This window comes from Galendromus occidentalis, unplaced genomic scaffold (genome assembly GCF_000255335.2).
Source record: "Galendromus occidentalis unplaced genomic scaffold, Mocc_1.1 scf7180000076932, whole genome shotgun sequence".
NCBI classification, from domain to species: Eukaryota; Metazoa; Arthropoda; class Arachnida; order Mesostigmata; family Phytoseiidae; genus Galendromus; species Galendromus occidentalis.
Genome location: NW_003804921.1, coordinates 155,002 through 182,828, shown reverse-complemented (window position 1 = coordinate 182,828; position 27,827 = coordinate 155,002). Strand labels below are relative to the sequence as shown.

At 51.1% G+C, this 27,827-nt stretch overlaps 4 protein-coding genes across 4 annotated transcripts; 2 read left to right on the top strand and 2 right to left on the bottom strand.

Annotated features, from left to right (window-relative positions):
* Positions 1–5,932: 5,932 nt before the first annotated feature.
* LOC100907215 (G-protein-signaling modulator pins) lies at positions 5,933–10,232 on the bottom strand. The gene is made up of 11 exons (XM_018638343.1): positions 10,110–10,232; positions 9,829–9,962; positions 9,578–9,713; positions 8,614–8,756; positions 8,169–8,476; positions 7,923–8,056; positions 7,745–7,807; positions 7,101–7,616; positions 6,791–6,940; positions 6,347–6,637; positions 5,933–6,235 (listed from the first exon to the last, which is right to left on the bottom strand). Exons 1-11 carry the CDS (start codon positions 10,230–10,232, stop codon positions 5,933–5,935), a joined length of 2,301 nt encoding a protein of 766 aa, XP_018493859.1.
* Positions 10,233–13,144: 2,912 nt separating this feature from the next.
* LOC100907071 (cytosolic 5'-nucleotidase 3) lies at positions 13,145–15,465 on the top strand. Its single transcript, XM_003740373.2, has 4 exons — positions 13,145–13,248; positions 13,412–13,559; positions 14,098–14,317; positions 14,467–15,465. The coding sequence occupies exons 2-4, from the start codon at positions 13,436–13,438 to the stop codon at positions 15,053–15,055; spliced, it is 933 nt and encodes a 310-aa protein (XP_003740421.1). The 5' UTR covers positions 13,145–13,248; positions 13,412–13,435; the 3' UTR covers positions 15,056–15,465.
* Positions 15,466–16,670: 1,205 nt separating this feature from the next.
* On the bottom strand, positions 16,671–20,648 carry Sirt2 (Sirtuin 2). The gene is made up of 12 exons (XM_003740352.1): positions 20,505–20,648; positions 19,253–19,370; positions 19,044–19,129; positions 18,554–18,629; positions 18,299–18,466; positions 18,016–18,196; positions 17,758–17,908; positions 17,547–17,643; positions 17,359–17,457; positions 17,105–17,227; positions 16,931–16,997; positions 16,671–16,820 (listed from the first exon to the last, which is right to left on the bottom strand). The coding sequence occupies exons 1-12, from the start codon at positions 20,644–20,646 to the stop codon at positions 16,764–16,766; spliced, it is 1,365 nt and encodes a 454-aa protein (XP_003740400.1). The 5' UTR covers positions 20,647–20,648; the 3' UTR covers positions 16,671–16,763.
* Positions 20,649–21,464: 816 nt separating this feature from the next.
* On the top strand, positions 21,465–25,890 carry LOC100906923 (alpha-(1,6)-fucosyltransferase). Its single transcript, XM_003740372.3, has 10 exons — positions 21,465–21,808; positions 21,897–22,048; positions 22,210–22,587; positions 23,246–23,513; positions 23,696–23,884; positions 24,034–24,164; positions 24,247–24,396; positions 24,524–24,611; positions 24,822–24,877; positions 24,967–25,890. The coding sequence occupies exons 2-10, from the start codon at positions 21,915–21,917 to the stop codon at positions 25,220–25,222; spliced, it is 1,650 nt and encodes a 549-aa protein (XP_003740420.2). The 5' UTR covers positions 21,465–21,808; positions 21,897–21,914; the 3' UTR covers positions 25,223–25,890.
* Positions 25,891–27,827: the final 1,937 nt, after the last annotated feature.

Genomic DNA, 27,827 nt, shown 5'->3' with positions numbered 1-27,827 from the left:
TTCTGGGATCGGTGATCGCAAGGATCATCGACGATTCATAAGCTCTGATCTATGAGCGCGATATCGAACCCTCCGGAAGTGAATCGCATACGTGTGGGCGATGCTTCAGCTCGAAGTGCACATGTGTAATCCAGAGCGAAGCTTCCCTGATCGAAATCATGATTTTCTTCGAAACATACGGATCCGACGGCAGAGTCGCTAGCCGACCATGATGTTTGCGCGTATCGGCAGCGAAAGAGTTGACGCGCAGGACTCGACAATCTCGGTTATATTTAGATACGACTAAATTAGTCTCTGTGCTCCTGCCGATAGCACTCGAAGCAGGCTCGAGGCAACGAATGGCAAAGACATGATTCGCTTTTCCGGAGCTCATGAGCATTAGCTACGCCGAGCAGTTATACTGAGAGGGGCTCCGAGCGGACAGTAGCCCCAACTGAAATTCTCGGCTCACTGTGCTGATGCACAAGTTTTTCAACGCGCACGGCACCCAATCCCGTTTCCCGAATGAAGTTTCCGGACAGGCCCCTGCTCATGAGGGTCACTCGGACCGGAACGAGTGATTCCTCTTGGACGCGAGCGTCATGGACGCTCCCCAGCCTGGCGGGAAAGATTTCACCAGCACCGTGACATTTTCGGTAGACGCTCGTCTAAGGCACCCATCGGAGCGGACACGAAGACGCGCTTTCAGCGAGTTCCGACCCCCGGCGGACACTCTATCAACAGATCCAGATGAGAGACGAGCGGCCCCCGACATCGACACCGAGGATTGAGAGGAATAAGCAAATCGAGGTCTTGGATAGCGAGAATTTGGCTGTACGTGCTCAACTTACAATGATCACAATTGCGATAACCATGGTGGCTTCCTTAACAGTGCAGCCGAAACAGCAGTATCGTGTTTTCCATAAAGCAGCGTTGTTGACAAAGCTACCAATTGAATTGTGGCGTGAGCTCGACGATGTCGTCGTCGGGTCGACGGGGCTCTTGGCCGCTGATGTTGACGACACTGATGGTTCGTTGCTGATGATGAGTTCATGTTGATGTCCTCTTCCCCTGGGTGTTTGGGGAGCAGCTTGGTGTATACTCGATGAGGAGCACGACGACGCACCATTGGGGTTCGACCTGGAGACCGCCACCGCGACTCGCGGTATCTCACCTTCGATCCAATGAAACAGTGGAACAGCTGCTGCTGGTGGCCCCGAAACGACTGACGATCTTCGTCGGGCCTGTACCCAATGAGCGACTCGTCGCTTGGAGTGCCAGGGCTACTTGAGAGATTTTGGGTCGGATATAGTTCGCACACACGCTTCGGTCACACGTCGAAGGCAAGCGCGAGCGAGCGCTTTCGCTCAGTCGTTCGCGAGCCACGCACAGTCGAGAGCTTCGAGTGCACCACAGAATCCAACGGAAATGGATTCGTTCATTCAATCAATCAATCCATGGATGGGCGAGATGAGAATTTACAAACGAAGTGGCTCCGAGCGGGGAATTTTCAGCGGGTTCAGGCACCTATTCGATCAGCCTGTAAAACAGCGAGTCGGCCCTTCCTCATTCCATCCGATGGATCTACGAATCGATGATTCCATTCATCCATTCATTCCTGGATCGGGGAATCGTTGTGCCGCTCATGAGCAATTCGATCAGATTGATTGACCAGCGGAAGGATTCGCCTCTCGATGGGCTACCTCTCAGTCAGTCAGTCAGTCAGTCACTCAGCCAGTGGTGCTGGTCGAGACTCACAAACGCACGAATCACACACGCGAGGATTTCTTGCGAGATGGAACTATACACTCGCGCCTGCCGTCGAGAACTGGGCTCCGAGTCCAGCTGCAGATTCACACAACCTCAAAATCAGCCAGGTCAACAGCTAACGACTATGCTCGATTTCCGCATGGCACACACTCGGATCGCTATTGTAAAGATGGCGGACATACTAGGAGTCCATAGCCGACCACCCATCCGAACAGCCAGCCAGCCCGCCCGTGTGCTCGCTTCCCTGCTGTGCCCTCCCTTTCAAGGGCCGTCTGAGCAGCTCGGGGGAGAACTGGGGCCCTGTAGTCGCCGCCGCTGCCGCCGCTGCTGCTGCTGCTGCCGTCGAAGGAGGCAGCAAAGTGCGCGCGCAGGACCGAACCAAAAGCAAGCCGGAAGCCCCTTCTAGCTCTCATCGTCCGCTCTGGCTCACTCCAGGCTCTTGCCCACCCCGAGACACATTCACCCACGCACGAGCGTGCAGGAGCAGTCACGCTCTCCCCGATCAGTTGACGCGCATAGGGGTTTCCTTAGGACGGAATACGGAAGCGATGAAAGTACTCTCTCTAATTTCCTCGCGAGCTAATTTCGCGCATTGTTTTGTTCCCGATGATCGCCTTTCATGGTTTTTAGGCAAATCGACTCGGAATAATTGGAGAGGCGCCACGGAAGCGGAGCTGAGCGCGCGGACGGATGGTCCTGGGCTTGGAAAGCTTCCGAGCTCCGGAGACTGGTCGGCAGAATTATGCAAAGATGTGAAACTGCGAAAAGAGCATGCTAATCGTCTTGGCGACGTGATATGACGAAATCGATGGTTAGGGAGAGGGGTAGGGCGGACTACCAAAAGGCGAAATGATAAAATAATTTGTTAAAGTTCTCACACGCATACGACATGTCATCTTGCGCTCGTGTACGTCGGAATAAGCATCTTACGATGTGTGCCTTCACACTTCACTTCGGGTACTTTGCATTGTCCGTCGTCGGTACCTCTCCGGGGAATGCATCCGCGCCAACGGGGCTTCGATCCTCCGGAAAGGTCCTCTCGGTAGAGACGATGCCTTCGCCGAGTAGACCCGTAATTTCGGCTGGCAGGTGGGTACTCTAGAGTTCTGGGCCGTGAGCTCTAGGATTGAAAACAAGAAAATTCAAGCTGCGCGTTTTATTCCAGGTATTCCGCTCCGAGAGGGTTCGCTAAAGCTCGTCTACAACATACTTGGCTTCCGAACACGGATCAGGACGCCGTGTTCCTCTGATCGGGTCAATTTTCAGGGTCTTCAACTGATGCAATGCGGAATGAGATTCCATGCCGCCGTGCCGAGTGGATGCTCAGCATCTGGGCCTATTGGCTCGGAATAGCGGCAGAGATGGAGATGAAAATCGCTTCCCTTGTCGAATAATTCCATCTGATTCGATGAGATTCTATATATCGTATTTTGGACTCCTTGCGAGAGCATCCGATTTACAGACCAGATGATGCGAAATTTTCAGGGCGGCAACTCCGATAACCCCTAACTAAATCGCGGAGAGCAGCAGAGATCGTGAGCACATTGGCTTTATTGGAGGGCCTCGTCCCTGCCTTGTCTCTCTGCGAAAATCCTCCTGAACGAAACGTCGCCGAAGATATCCGATAGGTAGATCCGACCATTGTATTGCGATATTGTGGTTTGCAGCTCATTGCATTGGTGCACGACGACATGGCTGCGGAACATCACTGTCGTTTCCTCGGATTTCGTCTCGAATTTTTCGGAACTCTGTGTTCTCACCGAAGCTATATATGTAACAACATTGAGTTCTTGTCTCTCTCCCCGTTTGCTTTCTAGCTCCTCCTATGTGTGAACAGTCGCGTAGAACCGAGAGCGAAACGTTCATGGTTTCCATCGGACACCAGTAGGACTCACTACCCTACACGGAATAGGATCGACTTAGAGGCTAAGCGCGAGGTTCTTCGTTTCCCGGACTTATGATGAGCGATCGACTAGGTGTTGACGGCAGCGCTTCCGGGGTTATAACAGTAATCATGATCTCTATGATTGAAGGTACATAGGATCTGTTCGTATTCCTTATGAATGATCTTCCGAATGGCAGGAGCAAGTTAACACGAGAAACTCTGTCCATCCCTCACGAATCGTGAGAAGAATCGCGGTGGAGTGAGGGTCTCGCTTTTAGTTTGTTCAGTTCCTTGGATTCGACACACTCGAAAGTGGTTTATTTACACGCTTTCTTCCTACTTTTCACCAGTTGAGTGTCCGAAGTTGCGGATTTCATAGAGAGTCCAGACGCCGAGGTTGAGGTGGACGAGGGAATTTCAGAGTTCAGGAATTTTTTTACTTGATCCGACTTCACATTAAGTGTAGGTCGGACGTTCCGCTCAACCGCTGCAAGGAGGAAAAATAAGGTTTGGGTGAAAACTGCGGGCACAAAAGCGGCGGGATGGCCAACCGACATTCATGCATGAGGGAAGCACTACGGGGTTATGATATCTAGAACGTCTAGTGTATGAAAAACATGATAGAGGAAAAGAGGCAAATCAGACGCTAAGTAAGATCCGACTGAGAACATAGTGTCACTACGTGAAGGCCAACATAAGCCGACCGATGCAAAATCAGCGGATGCGCTTGAAGCGATCAACAGCGAGATCAGAGCCAGGGTCTCGGGAGAGCGAAGAGAATTTCGGGAGAACGAAGGGAATTTCGGGAGAACGAAGAGAATTTCGGGACAGCGGAGAGAATCTCGGAAGTGATCCACCATGCCTATCCCTGGAAAATCAACACCCGAATGGGACACATGGCGACTGCTGCGATTGAAGCAGAAGAGGAGGAGAATGTCCCGGGGAGCCGGGGTCCGCTCGCGATCAGGGAAATCAGCGCAAACGATTTGAATCGAGACACAAAACCATGACGCTCCCGATAGTCCGCAAAAAAGCGATTCCGTGCATCGAATGGGGGTGGATCGCTGCAGCGAGAACGACTAGACGGGTGGAGCAGTCGCATGATCACACTCGACCGAAATGAAACCGAAGCCCGATTTCCGGGAAGTTCAAGAGGCAGCCCACGAGGAAGAGCCCCTGCCCCCACGGAGGAGCAACCTTTGAGAATCTGAACACTCTTCGGCTTCCGGAATCCCCTGGCCAGAGATCAACTGAAGTGGTTGCTGATCAACCGATGAGCAATCTCACACTATGAGGGAGGGCTCCAAAGAGCCCTTTAGGTCTGCAGGATCCGCGGCGATCCTGCGGAAATCGGGATAGCGAACCTTGAACAAGACTCCAACAACCGAATACAGGTCAACTGAACTCCCGTGTCTCCAGATGCCGTCCATAATGGCATTGTACCTGCTCACGTGATCTAACAGCTATAGAAGTCAAAAAGCCGTGCCCAGCTCGCACGTTTCGCTTCTACTTAAGTAGGTGTGTCGACGTAGTCGATGTGAAGCGCTCCGACGTTTCTAGGCTCATCAGGATATCCTTCGACGTTGATTACTTCAACCAGGAATGGCCGCTCCCGGGTATCGTCGTATTGCAGTGGCGGCCGATAATCGGATATCCATTCTACAGTGTATTTCACAAGTCGATGCGTAGCGCTTCTTCCTTCCTCTTCGTTTGTTCTTAGGCATCAAATGACTAATGATCCGTACTAGTTATTACTACCCATAGGCATAATCATATGATGATACAGATAGTAGTCGGTGGGGAAATCGACAGTCTCCGGTTGTTCTTCCTGACCTTATTGGATGGAAGAATAATACATACTCGAGAGAACAAAGGTCTCGGTAAGGACAGCGCCGGGAATCACAAGAGGCTTCGTTGGAGTTCACCGAATCGTTATCCGTGGAGCTGGTACAAGCGAATCTCGGAAGGAGGAAAAACGCTCAATGGAAGATCCTCGGAATCTCTGTCTTTTGGCACTCAAGTTTGAATATTTTTCGAGATCATCACGAGCTCGGAAACGATCCGTCCTAACAAATCCCGCTCGTGAACGAGCGAGGACTCTATGGTTGATCGCTTCTGCTTTTTTTTGTAACTTGCGAGTGCTCTGCGGAGATTCGCTAACACTTTGGGATTGGCTGGTGCTAATCGCAAGTCGTTCATTCAGAGTCGTCGCGATGACGTACTGGCTCTGTGCTGCTGGGGAGGATAATAGATTCCACCCAGACAAGCGGAAGATTGAGGAGCACTCGATCTTCGCGCTCAACCTCTAGTCCCCGCTTCTCTCGATGACGCATCTTCTTCGTCATCTTCGACTTCGTCATCGTCGTCATTGTTTTCATTATTGATATCGTCTTCGTCGTCGTCACATTCCTTAGACGAGTGCTTCCTGTCCTCTCTACCTTTGAACGCTTGCTTGAGTCCGCCCTTGATGCCCATCTTGTTGCGAGTCGATCCGCTCTTGGAACTTTTCTCCGAGTCGTCTCCGTCCTTGACACTCCTTCGACTGCCCCTGCGGCTGGAACCAGTGACGCTGTTGCCAGCCGAGTCGACATAAGTTTTCTCCTGAAATAGTTGCATGGGCCTCGTGACTAAACGATGCGTCCGAGCACTGGATCTTATACTTAGACCTTGGTCAATATTACTGTAAAAATCGATTCTCGGATGGGAATTCACCTCTCGGTTGGGTATCGGCTGCAGAGCCGTTCGCTGATCTTCCATGCGATTGCCTTGAACTCTCATGATGAGATTCAAGAAGTCGTCGTCCGGAACCGTCGGAGCGCTTCTCGCCTCTCCGCTAGATTCACCGGCAGCTCCCAAACGTCCAGATGAGTCGACTGATCCCATTGAGAGATTATCCGCGTGTTCTGGTAGTCGGGGTCGCTGTCCCTCCAAGCGAGTGCTCTGGCACCTTGCGAGGTTCTCGAAAAAAGCTTCGCCAGCTACCTGCATTCTGTTTGGAGCAACCTGTATCGAAAGGAGTTCCTCATGAGCTCGAGAATCAAGACCCAGACCTCGACCGAAAACTTGTTACCCCATCGTTCAATGGACAATAATGGTTTGGAGGAGCTTTTACGCTGGCTCCGACTCGCTCGCGCGCCCTCGATATCGGACTCCCACCTGCGAATTGTTGTTGTTGGCGGTGCTTGTATTGTTGTTGTTATTTGTACCAGGATTCGAAAGACCAGGCAACGAAGGCAGACTCGTCCTCTGTTCGTCCATGCGTCGACTTTGCATACCCTCAATCAGATCGAGTAAGTCCTCTCGAATCTGCAATGATTATTATTATGATGATCCATCAATTTCCTCCGGCTCAATCCGGATCATTGAGGAGGGCACACCAAGAGGTCATGAACCCTCGCTCCGTCCCCGAAGGCGAATCGTGAGAGCCAGAGTTCCAGAATGAGAAAAGGGTCGAACAGTATCTTACCTCTGCGGGTCCTGAAACGCCGTTCAGAGAGTTCCGCGGGCGGGTTGACGCTTGGCTTGCGGTCGCGTTGAGGCCTTGCGTGTCCATCGAAACCGATCTGTTGCGAAGAGCACTTCTCTTGGCGGATGCCGGAGGCGGACCAGCACGCGGACCAACGGAATCTTTCCTCGATTGTGAAATTGCAATACTGCAGCGTTGATCTTCCATCCGGTCTGCTTGGAACTCGCCGAGCATTTCCAGAAAGTTATCCTTTTCTTCAAGAGTGACTTCGGGCCGACTCGTCCCCGGCTCTAGACGGAAATCGTCTTTGTGGCCGAAGATGCGCTTCTTGAGACTAGACTTTCTGTTTTCCTTCTTCTCATCGCTGGAGGCGGACTCCGGTGTCATCTTCACGAGATCCATGTTCTCCATGGATCTTCGACGTAATTTCTGGGGCGGTTTCACAGGCGTGCCGAGTCTTGCCGAGATTTCTTCTACTGCTTGAATCGCTGTACTTTCCCCATCAACGTCTCCGGTCTGTTGAGTGAAAGGGTGAATGATTGAACTCCCAAACTGCTAGATAAGTTCTCAATGAGAAATTCTCCATCTTCGCTGGGAGCGCTGATCGTGTCCACGAAGTTCGATGCTTATAGGCAGGTACTCACTTCTCTCGTGAGCTCCAGATGTTGATTGGCAAAGCTGAGAGCTTTCTCCAACTCTCCGAGACCCTAGAATAGCGAGGCATCGTTCTCAGAGTCCGCACAGCATTCGTTCTCCGCGCAATCTGCATGACATTCTTTCTCAGTGGCCACATATTGTGTGCTCTGAGCATTTCGAGCTCACCTGGTGGCAATTCGAGAGTGATAGGTAAGCTTGACGCTCTCCGATGCGATCCTTGAGTTCCTTTGCGATTCCCAAATGCTTCCTATGGAAGTCGAGTGCCGTGTTCAAGTCGCCGATCAGAGTGTATATGTTTCCTAGAGAAAAAAATTAAGGTCATTCGGCTGCACTGTCTTCATCCTGGAGTCAAAGAGAGAGAGAGAAAGTTGGCAAAACATGATACGGGAAGACCCGTTTCCCGGAACTGACCCAACGAGTAGCAGGCCTGGGCTTCCACAGCACGGTCATTCAATTGTTGGGCGAGCTCCAAGGTTCTTCTGTAATACTCGGCCGCTCGATCGAACTCTCCGAGGAACACGTGGCAATTGCCGAGGTTCGAATACGCACGACGTTCTGCAGCGCGGTCACGGAACTCAGTGGCGAACTTCAATCTCTGCTCATGGAATGTGATCGCTTTGCGGAAGTTCCCCAGGAGATAATGTGTGTTGCCGAGGTTTCCGTAGGCGCGACCTTGTGCCACACGATCGGAGAGTCTCAGCATGAGATCGAGGTTCCGCCTGAAATTGAGCGTATCTCGTTGTCTCTCTAGATAACTGATTGCAGGGCTCCGGCAGTGAGCCCAGTCCCACCGACTGGGTATCACGTTCGAATTTCTCTCGCATCATCAGAAAGATATGGGCGGAAGTTGACTTACTCATAGCATTCGACCGCCTTGTGGAGGCAAACTCGAATTTCGAGCGGGTAGTCCCCTGGCTCTTGCCTCGTTTCTTTTGCTAACTGCTTGCCTTGTGAGTGGTAAACGTTGCCGAGGTTGTAGTAGGCGCGACCCTCTCCGATCTGTGGACCCATCGAAACTCATTTCAAAGGAGGCGAGAACCGAGTCAGAGTCCGCCGCCCTCTGTCAATATCTAACTGTGAGTTTAACTCGTACTGCCATTGGGGTCGACTCCGCTCACGCCTACCAGGCGATCAAGAATTTGCCGCGGGGAGTCTTCGCGAATTTCTGTCGGACGAACTACTGGGCCCAGCTCCGAGCCCCACTCGGACGTTCAGCGAGAAGAAAAATATGAAACATCGATACACCGAGAACTTTTCATTCCTTGGAAAAGGCCGATTCGGAGAAATTACGCTCTCTCATGCACTAATACTTTAGCGAAGGACACAGCTCATGCGGAATGGGTTGTATCGAATCATAATAATCATGACGGGTTAAAATGAATGACGTAGATGATTTAGTGATCTGTGCGTTTGTCGCTAGGGCTGGAAATGAAGTGACAGAGGTTAGTGCAGTTCGTGGAGATTCGCATCAGTCTGCCAAATCTATTGTCCCATTATGTGATGTCGGCTGCCCTCAGGATGTGTCAAGCTTGACAGTCTACTGGGACGCACAGCAATCGTTGGTCTATTCATCTACTCTGGAAGTAGCTCTTCCGTTCAGCTGCAGAGAAGCGTACAGGAGCACTCCCAGACTCTTGTGCGAAGAAAGATTCACACGCCCGCGTACAGTCTGAGCTCCAGGAAATAATCCCATGGAACGGAAAGTGCCCGGTGGTGATCATTCGAAAAATCGACTTCTCTCCCGAGCGTAGTGCGCGCAGCGGCGTGGTTGGTGCACGATAGCCTCATTAATGCGAAGTCCTGGGCTTCCAGGAAATTACCTTGTCGTTCTCCCTTTTTGAGATCAGGAGATGCGCTTCACAAAACTGGATGGCTTCCTCGAAACGTCCCAGCATTTTCAATGTGTTGCCCAGGTTTCCGCTGGCCTTGGCCTCGCCCAAAATATCGCCTTGGACCCTTTGAAAACTTCCGATTAGTTTTGGAAAAATTACGTGGAATCAGGATTCCCTCTCATCCAAGGATCGATTCATATCCGACCTCCTGGTCGAGGCTCAATCTCGAGAAAACTCACTTGACGATTTTCAAGTCCAACTCGTGGAATCTCAAGGCTTTCTCGTAGTCCGCGAGATAGAAATAAGCATTGCCCAGCTGAGAATATATGGCACTCAGCACGCGGCCATCATCGGTGCCGATCTGGACCGCCGCCTGGAACGCATCGGAAAAAAATCTTATGATCAGTGCTTCCGCTCGCCGAGCCTCGTCGAAGACGATCACGATCAAAATTTGATATAGGCAGGTGGCTGATCTTCTGAGACTCTCCTGAGGGATGAGAGGGCTCTCGATTCGACTCACCTCGAGGAACGCGACGCCAGCCGGGAAGTCTCCACTTTTACACAATCGCTCCCCTTCGAGCGCGAGTTCCAAACACGTGTTTGGCTGAACTTTGGGCGAAACGCCCTGCGTTGGTGGCGTCATGGTTCGAGCTGAATGAGAATTTGTAGGGGATTGGCAAACGATGGGGGTGAAAGCGACGCGAACATCCATTCATTCAAAATTATACTGGCAGGCAAAACTATAATATGATCTACGAGGAAGCATGATATCGAAAAGTCAGGCTCTCCGTCGAAATCCTCACACGGAACTCGGGTCGAGGCCTGCGGCCCAAGCTCACTGATCGATTAGGCATTCAAAATCAAGGTCTTTTCTACATGAGGGATTCAACTGATAGTGAAAATAAGCTCCACTCGACCACCTCCGAGGATCCGAGGAACGAGACAATGCTTACGGGATATCGATGAGGACAACTGAGGCCACGCGTTCATCAAAGATTCACCGGCATATGCCGAGGACATGCGCTCTCTTCCAACCGGAAGCGAGTAAACTACCCTGTCTACGAGAGCTATATGTGTACGAAATTTTCTTCTCAAATCAATCCGAGTTGTCAGCTATACACTATGCCGCCCATGGAGCTCACGGCCATGTAGCACCTATCAGCTGCCTGTAGACAGAAATGATCCGAAAATCAGCGCCCTTCCAACACATGTCAAACCCACAGACAGAAGGACCATTCGCGATCCTGAGTCGACTTTCGGATCTCATTCCCTGGGTTCTGAAGAAATCCTCCTCATGGAATCCTCATTGTTCACAAAAGTTGTTCGACCACCGCTGTCCGCATCAAGAACAGAAGGCGCTCGATGCCGTTTCTTCTCGCTGGAATATGCGAGGATCACATGTTCAGCCGCCCACAAGATATGAAGCTTCAGTTCCGGAGTTCCAGATCCGGAATAGGATAAATTTTAAATCGTTCCGTAAGTCAGTCCGATCAAACGGGGAGACCTGAGAGGGAATCTCTCTCGTGAGCAAGAGGAGGTTCAGCAGCTAATGGTTTCGCTCAGAAAGCTCATTGACTGAGACATCTCTTCGTGTCCTCTTGATTTCATGACTCCCCGATTCGGGTCAGGCGTCAGAGAAATCCTACCCGCGGAGCTGTGAACTGCCTTCAGACCCGGTACGAAAGCGATAATGCGAACCGAGTTCAGTGTTCAAACGTGAAGAGTTCTCGCGCTCTGAACTGCTGCTCGGGCTTGACGCATCAAGGTGTCACGCACTGTACCTGTGTATATCCTTCGCCGTGCTTCAGAACATGGCGTGACGGTGCTACCGAAGACCTCGAGTTATTGCTTCAAGTACAATGAAAACACTCACGCTGAGAAACTGTCAAACTCCTGATAACGGCTACGCGCAAACTGCCTCTCTCTCCTATCTGGCCGTTGGAGGGTCGTCGTCGGGGTGTACGATCTAAGCCTCAGAATGCTTCGGACGGGGAGAGACGGAGGACGCGCTCAACTTGGACCGGTGACCTCCTCAATTCGACATACGTCCGAGAGACCAGTGTTCCCTCCAGAGTGTACCTCGTTCGGAATGAACGGAGGTAGAATTTGTCGAAATGAAGTCTGTTGACGGATAATGGAAGACGATGATGTCCATGATCTTCGCTGGGCGGGAGATCCGAATCGTGTCTCCGCATCGTCTCGTTCACGTGTGGGTGCGCGGCCGTTATTTCGAAGCGAAACGCTTGAAATTCAAGCATTTCAAGCCTTGAAGGCATGCCAAGAAAGATTGAGGCGCGTGGTGGAGCCCCCTCCGCAATGTGGAAAATACCCCCGCGGAGGATAGCACCGTTCGGCCCGAGCGTCGAAGGTTGACAGTCAGTATCGATCCTTTCTAATGGAGTCGTCCCAGGACTTGTTGTCACCTCTCGCGTTGTCCGCCGTTCACCTGCTGGCTGACTCTCCATTTTGAGTAATTGGAGAGGTAAGAGGAAGCATGAACCCATGCTGTGCGTGCCCTGGAATTTTCCGATGTTGAAGCAGACCAGGAGCGAGGGACTCATCGGACAGAGAAGCAGACTCGTAAGTAGATTCCTTTCCGAGAAACTAGGTCGTACTCTTGCTGAGGACACCATACTCAGGGAACGCATCCTGCTGGAATTGTCCTCTCTCGTTGGAGCTGTCCTTCTCGATTCGCTCACCGTGAGAGTCAAGGAAAGACTCCCCCTGTTGAGGCTGAAATCTCCAAGACCATGATGAACCCGGGAATCGGAGATTCTCAAGCTTGTGGTCTCGATTGAGTTTTCGGCGCTGATAATGATGGAAGCTCGTTCGAACGATAATCAAAATTCTTCGTTCGTGGAGGACTGCTCTGTAACCGCTGGTCATTCCCAACTTCAAGAAGAAGACGCATCCATAACCAAACAAATTCCTCATCAGGAAAATTTCCCATAGGAGCCGTTCCTGTTAGGCTGGCGACCTCAGGGATTCAAGGAAGGGGGGGGGAGTCGTTTCAGGACATTCATTTCCGTTCCCAACGGATCGAGATATCATATGGAAGCTGTAGCCAGGAAAGGTGTCCGTCAACCGAAGTTCATTGGGCTCGGGAAAATAGAATCGATCTGCGGAGCAGCGAATGGTTTGAACAACTAGCTGCGGAGACTATTGTGGGACACTAGCATATACTATCCATGTACGCTTCTCTCAGGCGCCATATTTTTCTGTTTCGCTAGGTCTCGCATATAGAATGATCGATGGCTGCGCGGTATTCGAATCGAGTGAATACTGATTATGTCGTATCTCCCTATCGCGTTCCACAATCTTCCCCTACCCCACCCTACCAGTTCACGAATCTCTGTGCCCAAATCAGCGTGCAATGGGCAGGAAACTCTCCGTAGTCATTTCATGAGCGGAAACACTTGATGTTCTCGAGTCCTTAATCAGGTCTTTCTCAGATACAGACCGATATGAAGCCTCGAGCTCGCGCCCTCCTCCGAACTCACGGGATCCCGACGCTCTCGAGCAGAGATCATCGTCATCAGTGGCTGGCAAACATCCGTCTGCGAGCGAACTTCACCATCTCGGGATCGGGATACTCCATAGGTTGCTCCCTATAAAATTCTGCCGCTTTGCTCACCATATCTCGGAAACCTATGCTCAAGGTATGGTCTCCCTCCGTCCTGAGGAAACGCCCCCCGCCCGTCAGGCCGTCTCGGAGAGCTCAAGGTCCGCCCCGAGTTCTGAAAACCGCCCGACGCTCCGTGCTCGATCCCTGATTTCCTTAGCAGTATAATCAGCTGATTGCTTTAACGACTGCTGTTCCAGCTGATCTGAGAGTGCAGTCTACAGATGTCGTTCCGGCATCTCGGGCGTTCAGTCGTAGCGTCAGCGGCTTGGCTGAAAGAACATCCAACGGTTCGCATACGAGATACTCAGAATGTGCAAACGAAGATCAATGGTCTGATTCGCGAAGGTGAGTTACACAATCGCTTCCTCCAATCTCTGATTGATCAGCAATCGACGGCCACATGAGATGAATGACCTCGCCGACGACAAATTTCGCGGATTGCGTCTTTTGAAGACGTGGAGATTTTTTCTTTTGGTCTTGAGCTCAGCTTCGGGAGGAAGCCAGTCCTGATATGGTTCGTCGAGGAGACTTATTGACAGGACCCCTTACGGGAAACGATAACTCCCGTGTCATATTTTGTTCGGATGGGTTTATCAGACGAGCCAAAATACCTCAAGAACAAGGATGGCGTTGTGACCATATACGGTTGCTGCTATAGAGCGAAGCGTGCCCCTGGCGAGCACTCCCTCAGCTAGATACCTTTTCCTCTTCTCGCGATTTCTCGAATTCCACGTCGAGCATTAATTAAAATCAAGAACATTCTCAATCACGATGAGCTTCAGCCGATCGATGATATTCATGTGACGACTGACGACCCAGGAGAGTGTTTCTCCCCGTCTCCGAGACACTCTCGCCCGAACCGAACTCTCATCTCTCGTTACAGGTCCGTCGAGAGTCCAGCTGATCACCGATTTCGATCGCACACTTTCTCGCACGCACTACCATGGGAAACCTGTATCAACGTCTTATTGTATATTCGAGGACGATCATCACGTGAAGGAAGAGTACAGAGATCTCGCCGTCCAGCTACGGAACAAATATTATCCTATCGAAATCAACCCGAATCTCTCCAATGAACAGAAACTGCCCCACATGATTCAATGGTAGGTTGCTCTGCTTATAACTCTCCTGATATAGATTCTGAAACGAAGAGGCTCGTAAGCGAAAATACCCGGAGGCGATCGGGACTGCCGCTCTCGAGCCGACGGAAACTTCAGGATCAAATCACTCGAACGGAATGTTGCGTTCGCAGGTACAAAGAGAGCTTCGATATCGTCCTGAAGCTGAAAGTTCATATCGATGACCTGCCGGCGATGGTCCAGCGCGCAGATCTCCACTTGCGAGAACACACCGTGTCACTATTCAGTCTATTGGCTAAGAAGGGTATTCCAATCCTGGTATTCAGTGCTGGTTTGGGGGACGTAGTTCGCATATCCCTCGATCAGCAGGGCGCTCTCTGCGATAACGTCACTATACTATCGAACTTCCTCGAATACGATCAGCAGGGCTGGCCCGTGAAATTCAGTGACACTCTCCTGCACATGTACAACAAAAGCGCCCTCTTCCCACATGCTGGTGAATACTACAGGAGCGAAAAAGTCTCCAACCGGAAGAACGCTGTCCTACTCGGAGATTCGATAGGTGATTGCTCCATGGCAGACGGGGCTCCGCAAGTCAAACCGCCCCCCGATGGAGATAGTGTTGTCCTGAAGATCGGCTTCCTCGATCACGACGTCGAGAAGAGACTGGAAACATTTCTCTTCCTCTACGACCTCGTTCTTGTCGATGACCAAACCATGGACGTGGTTTCGGAACTCTTCGAAGATGTTTGTCAATCTTGACCAATATAGGTCTTTAGGCTTCACATACCATAATCTCAATATGATTTCCATGCGCTGCTGACATTATCGTAGGATGGAGTCGTTTGTAAATTAAGCTGTGGACTTGAGTACTTCGCGGCACAATTGTACAGGGTTCAGAATGAGCAATGCCGTCGCTCGTCTCCTCATCGAGTTTCGATGAGACGCTCCAAATAGTCATATGTATTGTGTGTCTGCTTGTCTGTTCCTATCCGATGAATGAACAGAATTCCCCCTAGGGATATCACATGTAACCTCTAGTAACATTTGCGGAAGCTCATTAACCCGATCTGACAGTATTTCTAGTCATAATGATTGGTGAATGAGTTTGCAAGAAACGTGTCTCAGCGAAGCTGGGACAACGCTCGGACCCCGTGCTCGAATGGGTTCAGTTTGAGCTTCATCTTATGCATCGAAGAACATGTAGCTGAAGGAAACTAGGACAAAATAAATCTTTAAAGCAATCGACTTTAGCTGAGTGAGAAATTTTGTCTTCGATACGACTCCTCCTGGGAAGACTGGCGGGGGACTCGCGAGAGATCATCTCTTCGTCAGAGCTCGATGGAACTCCTAAGCACAGTCTTTCTGTCTTGGAGAAACCAGTGCTTGTGAGGGGAGAACTCCGGGACGGTAATTTTCAGTTTGCGAGAGTTGAGTCTCGCCAAGAGCGTGTTCTTGGATTGTTGCGGTGCCGTTCCGATTCGCTTACATCGTCGGCAGCCATCTGATTGGCTCACGAAAAGCGCGAAATCGGCGTTAAGGGAATGAGCGGCGGACGAAAAACTCGAGCCTCGTTCCGAGTTGGCATCGTTTCTGCCGCTAGACTTTCCTCATCGTACCTGAGACGATCCACCTGAGAGCAGGGAAGGTAAGTTTCCCGGCATTACCTCACTCACACCTAAGTAGTATGTCGTGCGAATTATTTCAAGACACCTCGCTCCTCGCGCGGAAAATCGCACTTCTTTCGGAGTCAACTCCCTCGAACAAATCACGGACAGAGAATTTATGGTTCGGCAGATTGAATCACAGCTTGCGGAGGCCGTCACGATCGACGTTCGAATCAAGTCTCACCCACACGATTCGTCGTGAGCAGGTGATCGACAGCCAGTAAGGGATGAGTGCGCTCAGAGTGTAGGAAGGCTTCATATCTATGAGAGCTTTGCGAATAAACATTCGGAAGCGAGACACCTGCCAAGCTCCACCGAAGGGTCCCCGAAGAGCGCTCGATGAGCTCATTCGGGTAATTCAGTGGGAGAATGACTCCATTTTCGACGAGAGATTGCCACAAGTTTCCGGGTTCACCCGGACGAATCTTCGGATCCCCTCCACATTGCTTGAGCATCAGTTCCGGAGCTTATCCGTAACAACGTGGAATCCGCTAGCCTCATTCGAGTCCGGACGGCGACCGTGGTTCAGAGGGATCCCCGATGCCAATGAATAGCCTGGCTATTCGAGTTTTTCTCCCGCTTCTCACTGCCCGAATTTCAATTCGAGATATTCACATGTACGTTGATCTCTCCTACCGCTGGGATACACAGATCGATTCAAGGCGCCTCAAGGGATCGCTGCGAAGGACAAAATTTATTCTCTAAACTTTGTGAGGTCCGTATTCGGAAAAAGCGATAGAAAACTCCAGTCATTCCGGCTGACCAAGCGGCATTGACAAGTACTGCTCCAGGGAAAATACTTGTCAGTTGTCTGCGGGCAACGACTTCTCGTAGTCCGCGATAATCCGCTTCAAGTCGTCCTGGAAAACAATTTCGAAAACTAAGATATCAATTCTGGGTTGAATGGAATCCTGAAATGTATCGGAATTCAAATTAAGCTGACTGAATAGCCAATATAAGATCGGCCTACCTCCCAGCCAAGACGCCGCGCGAGCTCCTCGCACCCTTCGTCGCAAGTGCCGAGCAGGGCAACGTCCCTGCGAAAAAAAATGCGCGTTCGATGAAAGACCGCTTGTCGACCGGTACGATGAGATCCTGGGATCCGATGACCAGCCAGCGTAATGGAGTGAATCAGTATCCTCACCTGTAGTTATTCTCCGAGTCGAAATCAAGGCCGCAGCCGAAACCGAGCAATCTCGAGACGAGGTCCTTCTGATGTCCGCATTTCTCGAGGTTTATGAGAAGCCGAGGGACTGCTGAGTGCACTCTGCGGAACAGGGGTTTCATTAGAATCATTGCTAGCACTTAGACGACTTCCCGGCCTTTCTCCCCAGACGAGTGCCCAACGCCCGGTATCCTAAGAGAAATACGCAAGTAAGAGTTGAGCGCAATTATTACCTGTCTACCAAACCCGCGAAAGGTTGAACCTGGAGAGACGTTCCGATTATCACCAGAAGATCGCACTTTGCGAAATCCTCATCGGCCAATTCGAAAAAGCTGGGAAAAGACGATGGTGATCAGAATCGTTTCCGTCCTCCGCCGCACACCGGAGACTGGACCACGAAGGAAAATACCGCAAAACTCACCGACTCGGGAGGTTCTCCCCAAAGAAGACAATGTCTGGCTTCACAACGTCTTTGCAAACTGTACATTTTGGAACATTGTCTACTTTCGCGATCTCGGCTGGAATTGAACTTTACTGTTTCGTTGTTCTAAAGCCCGATTTCGATGGAAGGATGAATGTTCAAGGAGGACAGCGAGTCCTACCGAAACTTTAACCGAGGCGGTGATCCATACCTTTCATCCACTCCAGGGAGTATTCCTTCTTGCAGCTCAGACAGCGCGACGTATTGAACGTGCCGTGTCCCTCGACCAGTTTCTCGGCAGGGATCCCCGTTTCTCTCTCGAGCGTGTCGATGTTTTGGGTATACAAACGCAGCAGCAAGCCCTGAAAAGATGGGGCCGAGTTGATTCAGGGCAGGATTTCGGTCGAGTGGGGATTCCTCCACGTCTTCTGAGCTCATATGCTTGTGCCCCGCTTCTCTAGACTCTCACCTTCTCGTCCATGAGTTTCAAGAAATGGTGAGCTAATGTGGGTTTCAGTTTTTGTGGCATGAGCTCCTTGGCCAATTCGAAAAAGGGGACTGGATTTCTCTTGAAGTACCCGATATCGAATATAGCCTCTGGTGACGGCAGATTGAACCTTCCCAATTTCGAGTAGAGGCCAGAGGACGGACTGAAACGGAAACACCATCTTGGAGAACTCTCTTCTATCAAGATGAAAAATAGACAACGGTGGATCGATTCGTCTTGGATTAAATGCTCGAGAATCGCTCACCTCCGGAAATCGGGGATTCCAGCTGCCGTAGAGATTCCTGCTCCGACCATGAAGATTATGTTGCGGCACTTATCGCTTTTTATGTACTTCACGACCGAGTCGATCGTGGGTTCCTCCAAGAAGTGAGCCGGCTGTGAAGGGCCGGCGCTACTCGTCGATCCTCCATCCCTGCAAGGTCGCGATGGTCCAAATGTATCGAGCAAAATCGGAGCTCTGAGCGTAGTCATCCAACGTCACATGATCTCCAGAACCCACCTTTCGGATCCAAAACCGAGTTTACGAGAGAAATAACTCGATAAATTCGATATGAAGTCCTCCCGGTTTCTGCCGTCTGCAACGAGAGAGCGATCATCAGATAAGGAGTCTTTCCCTGAAATGAATCGAAACCCTCCGACCGATTTCGTACTGTTGCGCCGGGCCATGAGAATATGTCTCCTCTTGACTAGCTTGGGCTTTCGCGGGCGGCACGGACAACAGGTCGGCCCACTCGCGATTTCGATCAAGTCGGACGAGTTTGAGCCTTCGCTTCCTCGCGATCGTTTGCCGCGTGGCTTTCCCCCACGGAGCATCGTTATCCCGCAGGCCTGACTGTGTACGACGGCTCAGCACGACGGGGCAGAGATCTTCTCCGAGGAATGTTGCCGAAAACACCTTCTGTGACTGATCGTGTCTAGTAATGTTTAGGCGCGAAGACGAGACAGGAGGAAACACGAATTCGCGCGGAAGCGGCGGTCTCAATACTCACCGGTGGGCGAATCCGGAGATGCGCTGCGCTGAGGCTTCTTGCAACTGCCGCCGAGGCAAGAAGTTGTTCTCCCCTCCGATGACGTTCTGAAATATTCAAGAACGAGATGGACTGAGCTCCAGATCTCGGAATCGATATTTTCGGAGCCGAAAGTTCCGCCCGGATCGCAGCTCACTCATAAGGATTATATTGATGTCCAGGATGCTCACCTGGAGAATGTAGGCGAGGGAGGCTCATTTGACGGCCCTGAAACGTCCAGGAGATCCGTGGAGGCGGTCTTGCCGCTCGTTTCGTCATTAACGTGGCTACTCGCTCTGTCGTGGTTTTCTGTGGAGAATCCATTTGGGTAAAAAATTATGTCGACGATGTTGCGAAACCTGGCGGAAGTATCGAAGCTCATCTTTCGAGTTTCGACGCCATCAGACTATTCCACTGGGATGAGGGCACAGTCCGCTCCGCAACGTGCGACGCTGATGAATCGGGCGCCGCGTCGTTCAACCTCGACTCCGTGTCTCCGAAGAGCAAAACTCATGACCACACTCTTAGATTACTCGAAGACTGGCTAAGACTGAGCTTCTCACCAATAATAGATACGAGGAAATTCGCACACAGAGAGCCACGCTCACTGGCTTCAACATCCGGGATATTCTTCTGCGATTTGCCCGGACTAACTCAATATGCTCCATTCCGGATAGATCCATCGAAAGCTGATGTCGGTCTGGGCGCTGACCCATAATTCATCATGCTACACTCTCGCTATATCTCATTCCGACTCGGACAAAACCTACTCATTGTGAGAAATCGGGATCTGATCCTCGTTCCCGACCTCACTGAAGTTGAAGTTGAGCGGGACTGGGAATCCCGGAATCGACGATGACGAGCGGAACTCTTGTAATGAAGTGCTCTCGAACTAGCTGATAGTTCCCGAGAAGGGACGTCTCCCGTGGTGAGGACTCCCGCACGATGTCGAGCGTCCATTCCATCGCGATATGCATGGATATCTGAGCCTATTCAATACCCGTTGCATCATAGAAATGTCTATCCGGGAAGAGTGCGGGCAGCTCGGTGCTCCGGCACGCAGCGAATCTCCCGAAAACATTTCTGCGCAATTCGCGACTCCTCCTTACCAGACCCCCGGATTCGGCGAGCCGCGAGAACCCTCTACGTTCAACTCATCGATTTCGCGACATCGGACTTGTGTCCACTGGATTCCTCGGAGCGTGGAGATCATGTGCGCGTTTTTATGATTTGTTCTGCTGCGCGGATATTCGACACTATTTCATCAGAGGCGCATCCTGAGGAGACACATCGCATCGGATCATGTTTTCCAGGCAAAATTCGATTGCCGTGGAATCAAGCGCAAGGCAAAATGGATGAAGGCGGTCGGATTTCGCTCTCCGATCATCTGTTGACAGCTGAATGACATTTCCCAGTGGAGCGGATAATTTCTGCAGGACTCACCCATGATCCTCGGCGCCAACTCACTGTGGAAATTTACTGAGTCGCTGAAGAGCGAAGCCAATCTACATTGAGTTTCAAGGGATCGGATCCATCCGCCTCGGCTGCCGCACCGAACAGAAAAACTGAGGACTCCCCTGAGCATGAAAACACACACCGCAACTTCTCTCTAATCCGCGGAACAACACAGCTCAGCAGACTTATGAGCAGTTCCGCTCAAGCGCCACTCCGACCGTGCGCGAGAGCCGATTCGGGGTATCGTCCCTTCTGAGATGAAGTTCGCGAGAAGAATCATCCAACATCTTTTTTTTTCCGAGGTCTCACTCGTGAGACCTTAGTTTTCCTCCCGCTCAATGGGAACAGGCAATCCGTTGGATGGTCCCGCGATTCGCGCGCAATTCGAAGTCGGCGGTGCGATGCTCGCTACTTCACTAGGCTTGATCTGTGAAATGAAATCCCGGTTTGCGCTGCGAAAGTAGGCATTTGGACGACTGCAGCCGTCCACGATCATGTCGACTGAATGCTCCGACTACGCGTGGACGAGACGGAGTTCTGATGGCTCTTGAGCGAATGATCAGTTTCATGTGTACGGTGGTATCAGACGGAAGGGTTCCGAGGCTTTAGCTGAAACGCGGAACTCGGTACGCGAAATGAGGCTGCAGGCGAGAGCCACCGGGCGAAGGGATGAACCCGACCGGAACAGCAGACAAAAAGTTTCCGGAATGAAAAATTCTCCTCTGTAGGAACGGATTCCCCAGAGCATGCATTTGTCAGATGCACTCTCAGGTCTCCTGATACTTGCAATAATCAGTATGAGCGAGGAGGATTGAATAATAGTGATGTGGTTGTGGTATCTCATTCATGAACACAGTAAGAGAGGAGGTTAGTCAGTTCTTGTCAAGAGAGCAGGAGTCGAATATTCGCTGTCAGCACACTACTTGAGCTTTTCCAAAACAAGCATTCACGGACCGTAGACATCTGCGACGAATGTGATGTTTTTGCGAATCCGTAGCCTCTCCTGAGTTGAAACTACCCGTTTGAAGAATTTGTGAATGGTGAATACGCTCGCGGTTCGTTTATTCCAATGAGCTCGTCGGGTGCTGCGCCAGTAAGAGCTGGCCTAGATAGATTTCACCGCGCTCCGCTCGGATACTTTGTTCTAAAATCAGCCGCGACCGATCCAGGCAAGGTGCACCATACTACTTGTGGAGGTGTCGGCGGTGTGATGTGACAGTGATCGGTGACCGCCGCGCAGACGGAGCCTACGTGGCTTTTCTACTCTGTAGGGAAAAAAAAAACGGGCAAATGTGAGTACCGAGCCTCTGAGCGAGTGGAATTCACTCCGTTTTTTTCGGATGTATTCCTTGACCATGGCTCGTTCGATTCCCTTGACAGATTCGACGTGGATGTCTAATGCAATTCACGACTATGCCGCCGCCTCTGACCCGCCTGGTTATCATATCGTTAGTGGTGTGGCTCTTAGTTGTTATCCTAATGAGCGGCTCGTTCCTGCGGCCCGGAATTTCGGAGGATCAGATCACTGCGAGGTGAGTTACTCGACCGAGGCTCCCTTTCTGGAAGAGCTCCCGCGCCCCCAGCGTCCGAAGCACCGAGTGTGATTTGGGAACAAGCTGCAACACAGAGTAATGTCGATGAGGTCTCGCAATCGAGGAAAACTCTATCCCGACCGGTTCGGTATTGATTCCAGAGTCAACCGAGCACTCGACGAGCTGGAAGATCTCAAGCGACAAAACACTGAGTTGAGATTAGTGATTCAAGCTCTGAATGGAGGGAAGCCGATCCCTCAGCAGGAGCTGAGGATCGCCCCGCCAACGGACTACGAGGTGCACAGGAGGGCTGCAGAGAACGACGTGAGAGAGTTATGGTTCTTCGCGAGGGCGCAACTCGACAAACTACTCAAGGAAGCCAAGGGTGCGGATCGTGACGTGTTCAAAAGACTGCGTCAAGGAATTTACGAGCGACAACTGTCCGCACTGGTGAATTTAGATAAGATGACTCGACGGGACGGCTATGAGATGTGGAGGAAGCAAGAAGCTGAGGATCTTCAGAGAATCGTTCTAGACAGGTGAGTGAGATCTGCTCCTGTTTTGGTGAGATAGGCCAACCGGTCCAAATTCCATTCATTCTGCACTGCCGCATATGAGCGATTCATCAGATAAGAGAATCGTTCTTCGGTGTCTATGAGCACAGAATCAGAGAAATCTGAGAAATGAGAGCTCAGAGTGGAATACTTTGAATGCGGATATCGGGGAGGAGCAAAAATTATTTTAAAAAAATGGGAGGCTAAGAATGTATCCGGAATCCTTGGACGTAAAATCTCATGTTGGTTGGAGCCCCATAGTATGCCGTGGAGATTTCTGAAGAGGGGCGATTCAGGGCAGCAGGGTGCTCCTTCACTGATAAAGGAAGACCTCTCGAAGAACGGATACTTCGTGACGAATACGTGCAGGGGTGGGGAAATCCCCTGGGGTTATGTTCGATTGGAATCGGATGACTGTAAAGCACGGACGGTCTCCGAAAAACGGTCAGGTTCTGAACGCTCAAAAATGGAGATCCGATCTCGAATCTGAATGTGGATTCCAACTGAACGGTATTCAGTACGTCTCTTCGGACGGTATCCGTTCAAGGAGGGCTGTAGCGTCTCAGACCTGCTGGGGGAAAGGAGACGCGATGAAGATCCGAGTCCAAAGAAGGCGTCTGATAAACCAGATCTCGTTCTGCAGAATTCGAGTCCTACAAAATCCAGCGGACTGCTCCTCGGCCAAGAAGCTTTTCTGCAACCTCAACAAAGGCTGTGGATACGGTTGTCAGTTGCATCATGCCACCTACTGCATGATAATGGCCATCTCCATGAAGCGAACTCTGATTCTTCAATCGAAAGGCTGGCGCTACAATCCTAGAGGATATGAAGACATTTTTCAGCCAGTCAGCAACTCCTGCATAGCGGAAACAGGCGGGAGTAGGTCCAAGTACCCTGCTTCGGGGGACGAGGTGAGTCGATGACCGACCAGGTAGAGCGAGAGCATCGATGTCCTGTACAGCTCATGTTTCCCCAGGGGCTACGACCCGCCGTCGAAGTGGATCTCAATTGGATCTTCCTCCGTGAAGCTCTCGGGAAAACATTGCTTCTTTGAAAGATCCTCCCATACTGACGAAATCCGCCGGAGTTCCAGGTGGTCAACCTCGAGATGCCCATCATCGACGGCCTAATCCAGAAACCGGACTGCTTGCCGTTGGCAGTTCCTAAAGCCTTAGTGCCGCGGCTCAGTCAACTACACGCGAACCCTGCGCTTTGGTGGATATCGCAAATCGTAGGATTCCTTCAGAGACCCCAGAGAGGAACGTCCGATTTCCTCAAAGAGGTAGGGACTCTCCGTCGGAGAACCGAGACGCACTGGTGCAATTGTTCTTACAATGAGACGAGGGATCGAAAGAAGAAAAAAACTCTCAGGAACGAGGTGCCGGATCACCCTCGATTCACCGGTATTTTCACACTTTTTTCCCTTTCAAGGTTCGAGATCATCATGGGATCAAGGGTCCCTATGCGGGCATCCATGTGCGCCGCACGGACAAAATCGGGACGGAGGCCGATTATCACGGCATTGACGAATACATGTCTTGGGTTGCGGAGTATTTCGATAAGTGAGTCTCAGGATACAGATCTGACCTATGTGGTCGCGGCTGGTTTCTGACGATTCCTCACGAATTTTTACCCTATTGCCAGATACGAAGCAATACACGGCCCTTTGGACAAGCGGCGAGTCTACATCGCTTCAGATGACGCCTCCGTTCTGAAAGATGCGGCTAAACTCTTCCCGGATTATGAGTTTTCAGGGGACCAAGACATCGCAAAGAGCGCGGCGTTAAAGAGCCGGTGAGTGATCGGAAAGGAGTCCTCCTGAATGAATTTCTTCCCCTGACCTAGCTCGCGAGCCGTGCTACCATTTACGAGAATACGAGTTTCGCCGGATAATGACGACGACGGAGCCTGATTCTTCCAGGTATTCGGTCGAGTCTCTCCGCGGTGTCATCGCCGACATCCACATGCTGGCCCAGAGTGACTATTTGGTGTGCACTTTGTCATCTCAGGTTAGTTCCCGCAGCTGGTCGAATTGCGTCTTCTCTTTCGGACTCATACCTCGGAAGGAATCTGTCGATTCGCGAACTAGGGAAAAATTAATATACTGCAATCAAAGTCGAGCCGTACAGAAAGAAAAAATGCAGAAAAAGGTAATCCCTCTAATTTGTGCTTGATGTGCTGGTACAGCGCCTAGAATAAAATCACAACTGTTCGCACAGGTGTGTCGCGTGGCATTCGAGCTCATGCAACTAAGGTATCCAGATGCGTCGCAGAGGTGAGCTTCCTCAGCCTCCCTTTCAGTTGATCAAGGTGCAGTCACGTTTCCTCATGACTTTAGAATGACTTCTCTGCAAATCGTTACAGGTGCCAAAGTTTGGACGATATCTTCTATTTCGGAGGTCAGAAAGACCACGACGAGGAAGCTATAGCGGATAACCTTCAACCGGACTCTGGGGGAGAAATTGCATTTAAGAAAGGGGACATTATCGGCATTGCCGGCAACCATTGGGACGGTTATTCTAAAGGCATCAACAGAAGAACCAAGCAACGTGGTCTCTATCCATCGTTCAAGACGAAAGAACACGTGGACGCCGTCGATTTCGGGGACTTCATACTTTAGGTTCGAAAATAGGGAGGAGCTCTAGCATCGAAGATCGCACAGTGCAAAGCCAGTTCGATGGCAGTGCCAAGCTGTACCCTGACGCATCGGCTGACCTCTTTGTTATAATAATTCTCATTTGTCCTGTCGATTCTGAGAGCCAGTGAGTGAGGCGGAATGCTTCCACAGAAGAGCAATCATTCGGCAGAGTCCATCTCTCGCTCGTAAACTGTTTCTGCAGAGGTTTCTCTGAAGAAGGACTCACTCAAAAGCGATATGTATAGGCTTCGGAAGTTGAAAACGAACCTCAGTCGAGATTCTGCTCCGATGCTACGATTATTGAGTCAATGTACATATGAATGGATCTCCGCGAAACTCGGCTCTGAGCCCTCTCGCTCGAAACGAGTCAGCATACAGCTGCGAGGCCTGACGGTCGAGAGCGTTTATTATGATTCGGTTTTGTATGTCTTGCGACCCATAGTGAGCTACTTTAGCACAACTGCGAGTCCAGGGGTAGCGTTGACAGTATATCGCCGGATATCTTTGTTATCTGGTTTTGTTTTTCATCGAATAGTTTCCAGCAATATATAGAGAGCATTGTCTGCCTGAGACTGGAGCGAGCTTGACGAGCATCTTTGAATGGAGTAGAGGAGAATTGTGCAATGAATACAAATAAAAAGCGACTTGTTCTACGAAATTGCCTCACTGGAGTCTGCGAGATGATCCCTATCCGGCCCACATGGCAGAGATTGGAATTCCGATATCCCGGCCTTGTGCAGCACGTGGGCCCCATCGAACACTGGAGCTCCGATTCACGTGACGATTCTTTCAGCGCGGCTGGAACTGAAGATTAGCCCAATGCTCAACACCTACTCGGAACTTTGTTCGATAGAATAGGTCCGAGAAATAGGATTCGTGCTTCCGGATTCGATAGCATTCGGAGGAAAGCAGGAAGCGCCCTGAGCTCCTCGGAGGATTCTACCACGAGGAGGAACTTCTGCATCTCCTGTACCGTGCTTCTCTCTCGATTTCATGGTGGAAATGAACAAACTAGCCGATATCAGGGATTCCGTTAGCAAGGCCAGACATTTGAAGATGAAGAGTTAGCGAGAGGATCACATTTCTCTGTCACAAGCTGAGCACAGGTGACATCTGGCGTCACTTGTGATCAGACGAGACATCTGTGGTTTTTGGCTCTCTGTCATCCGAGGCCGTACCATATCAGCTGCGGGGGAATACCTCGCGCTCCTCGTGATTTGGGTCTAATTTTGTCTCAATCCCGGAGCGTGGTGGAATCTACGCCGACTGAAATGGCTATCAGGATTCACCGAGCTCATTATTCAAATCCATCCGCGGACGGGAACAACGCGCGGGTCAATAGATTTCTGCGGATCCGCCTCACTTAGATTGATGCAACGGCGGTTGTCGCTAATGGAAACTACTTAATGAGTCGGTCTCTCTGTTCATTGGAATTCCCATCCGGGGATGCGTTGAGACAGACCGCGCCCCAATCGCACGACCCCGGAGTGATGATGCCGATATGGGGCCTGGTCTGAAACGAGTCAGTCTCGACGCCGAATGCTCGACAGCTTGACCGCCGGGAGGGACCCCTGCCGTCCTCGAATAGCACCCCTAGATCCGGGAGAGCCGCGAAATGACACTCTCCAGAGAAAAACTTCGATAGACGAGGACAAGAAAGAAAAATCAACAGAAATGGTATTGAAACACGCGCAGTGACGCAAACTCACGTCGGCTTTTGGGATTGGAGGATAATTCCTGAACGGATTTCAGCTCGAAGGACGGATTGCGGCTCTCCGCGAGAAAGCCTCCTTTCAGTGAAGCTGTTCGTACAATTCGTTTTCATCTATGTGGACGCGATTCTTCCAAAAATGAGCGCATGGCAACCTAGGGGTCTAATCAGACCAGCACTCTCCGAGCTCGATGATCCTCCCGAATGACGGCGCGGTTGAGCGAATTCGCATACGCCGAAGTTCCCGCGAAGTGGGGTCCGCGTATGACAAACTCAGCAGGATGGTTCAGCAACAGATGAGTTATGAGAACTCATAACGGGATCTTCATGCGGGACGATGATTCGGTTTACACCGACACCTATCCCGAGAACCCGTTGCGAACAGCTCCGAACCCATTCCAGCCCGGTCATTCGATCAGTCGATCATGGGGACGTCCCCTCACTCTGCGTCGGAAGTCTTTCTCATCGCTACGGATGCTTGAAAAGAGTCTTTAGACCCAGGACTGCGGAGAAGAGGCGATTTGATCACTACTTTCGGCCTCGATCAAATGCATGATCGAGCCAGATATCTCTGTCGGAGGCCGAGGTAAGCCGTCAGCCCTATGACGAGATCGCGAATATATGGCTTGCTTCGGTTCTTCGGTGGCCAGAGGTTCGTGAATTCGATCACTGTCCCCCGAGGTTCCATGATCTGTAAGAGAATGTCCTCGCATGCGATTCCATCATGTGCATGAAATCTCGGTAATAAGCACAGCTTAGCTTACCTCCAGTACTTTTGATAGTCATGATGGGGATTCACTCACTACTATGTCATTCCCGCCTTTTTCGGAGCACCCTCCGGATCAGATACTGGAAACTTTGACGCTTCACCGCACG